A 770-nucleotide genomic window follows, 5' to 3' on the forward strand; every position below is an offset into this window, starting at 1 on the left:
ATATTAAAATTTATTTTTGATGGGGAAGGGGCCACCACAGTAGCTTGCTATTGGGCCTCTTGTGTGTCGCCTAGGCCAGCGCGCCCCAACCAAATCAGTTTCAAATTATTTGCTTATTCTGAAGCTCCTTCTTAGAAATTGGTAAAAAGTAGACCTTGGTTTTGGAATCATTTGGTTTTGATTGATCAATCCCATTCAGTTCTGCTGCCAGCCAACCTCAAAAAATTAATTTGCACCCTTTTTTCCAGTCAGTCACATTCCAAAATTTGAATGACACCCTCCAGGCACAAAACAGCATACCTCCATGAGTAGGGAATTTATCAACACAAAGCAAAAAAGGTGCACAAACATTTTGTCTACAGTCAATCAGCATATAGTAGGTACGGAATTACTTCCTCCGTTCCTAAATATTTGTCTTTCTAGAGATTTCAAATGGTCGCCACATACGGATGTATATAGACATATTTTAGAGTGTAGATTCACTCATTTTGCTCCGTATGTAGTCATCATTTAAAATCTCTAAGAAGACAAATATTTAGGAACGGAGGGAGTACTTGGTAAACTGAAAGAGAAAAACATGCATCCAGATTCAAGTACACACATTTTAAGTTAGCCACAGTGCGATCAAGTGTTCCCAGGCCACCAATAACCAGAAATTAGAATTGCGAGGTCCACACCGAGCAAGTATTCTCAGGTTACCAGTAACTAGAAATTAGAATTACAACTGGCTGCGCCTCTTGCAGTCATTGCTCAAGCTGCTGCAAGCCTGC

The 770-nt window shown here is 40.1% G+C and overlaps 1 protein-coding gene across 1 annotated transcript in view; it reads left to right on the top strand.

Annotated features, from left to right (window-relative positions):
• The window catches only part of LOC119358415 (heat shock 70 kDa protein BIP5-like), a 3,836-nt gene extending 3,684 nt beyond the window's left edge, over positions 1-152 (top strand). Inside the window, exon 2 of the mRNA XM_037624968.1 lies at positions 136-152. Coding sequence (XP_037480865.1) covers positions 136-152 — 17 coding nt within the window. The remainder of the gene's footprint in view (positions 1-135) is intronic.
• Positions 153-770: the final 618 nt, after the last annotated feature.

The sequence above is a fragment of the Triticum dicoccoides genome, chromosome 2A (genome assembly GCF_002162155.2).
Source record: "Triticum dicoccoides isolate Atlit2015 ecotype Zavitan chromosome 2A, WEW_v2.0, whole genome shotgun sequence".
NCBI lineage: Eukaryota > Viridiplantae > Streptophyta > Magnoliopsida > Poales > Poaceae > Triticum > Triticum dicoccoides.